The 1,109-nt window shown below is 52.9% G+C and overlaps 1 protein-coding gene across 1 annotated transcript in view; it reads left to right on the forward strand.

The window, feature by feature from the left end:
- NKX6-2 (NK6 homeobox 2) overlaps nt 1-232 on the forward strand; it is a 5,969-nt gene extending 5,737 nt beyond the window's left edge. The window contains exon 4 of the mRNA XM_009997545.1: nt 1-232. Coding sequence (XP_009995847.1) covers nt 1-232 — 232 coding nt within the window.
- The last annotated feature ends 877 nt before the right edge of the window (nt 233-1,109 follow it).

Below are 1,109 nucleotides of genomic sequence, written 5' to 3' on the forward strand. Positions count from 1 at the left end.
ACGGACCAAGTGGCGGAAGCGGCACGCGGCGGAGATGGCCTCGGCCAAGAAGAAGCACGACTCGGAGACGGAGAAGCTGAAGGAGAGCTCGGACAATGAGGACGATGACGAATACAACAAGCCCCTGGACCCCAACTCAGACGACGAAAAAATCACGAGGCTATTGAAAAAGCACAAATCCACAAACCTGTCCCTGGTCAGCCCCTGCAGCACCAGCTCGGACACCTTGTGAGGCCCCGGGCCCGACCCGCGTCCCTGCGTGTTCAGGTGCTGTGTTGTACAGCCTAAGATGTATGTGAAATGTATATATTTTTTACAGAATAAGTTATGAAATTATTTTCCTTCTCATCGATGTAAATTTCAGAGGAATTTTTCCAGCTTTTTTTTTTTTTTCCCCTTTGTTTCGTGCCCCTTTTAGGTTTTCCCGTTTCTTTCAGCCTTCTTGCCGATTTCCTGCTCCTAACAATCAGGTGGTTACATTTTGTATGGGTCGCCAAATTCCAGCTCAGACACTTTGTATATAGTAAATTTCAGATTTTGTGATGTATATTTCTAGTGTAAAAAAGGCTGTTTTCTTTCACTCCCTCCCTCAGTGTTTTGGGGGTTTGGTTTCTCCTGTCTCTGGATTTTATGCTTAATGATACTGAAAGGGAAAACAACCCAAAAAAGCACGAGAGAAAAACGGACACACGATTTTACATTGGGATCAAACAACGTCTCCACACGGGTTGGAAAGACTTTGTATAAATCAATAAATTATTTAACAAGCTTCTCCTTCAGCGAGGTGGTTTTTCCCTGCATTAACTCGTTTTCGGTCCCACCCGCTCGGCGCGGGGGTCGGGCAGGGGCCACCCTGCGTACCTGCTGCAGGCTGATCTCTGGCTTTCGCTTCCCTGCTCCGGGGACCCGTGTTTTTAGGGCCCCTCGGCTCGGGCCGCTCCCCCGGCTCCTCCGCCACGGCGGAACCGGCGGGCCGAGGCGGGAGAGCCCCGGTGCGGGCGCTGGACGGCTGCCCTCCGGGAGCGGGGTTCGCTGTCCCGCAGGACCCGGGGGCTGGGACAGAGCGATACAGGGGGCTGAGCCCGCGACGGCTCCGGCACGACGAGCAG

This window comes from Chaetura pelagica, unplaced genomic scaffold (assembly GCF_000747805.2).
Source record: "Chaetura pelagica isolate M959 unplaced genomic scaffold, ChaPel_1.0 scaffold185, whole genome shotgun sequence".
Taxonomy (NCBI): Eukaryota; Metazoa; Chordata; class Aves; order Apodiformes; family Apodidae; genus Chaetura; species Chaetura pelagica.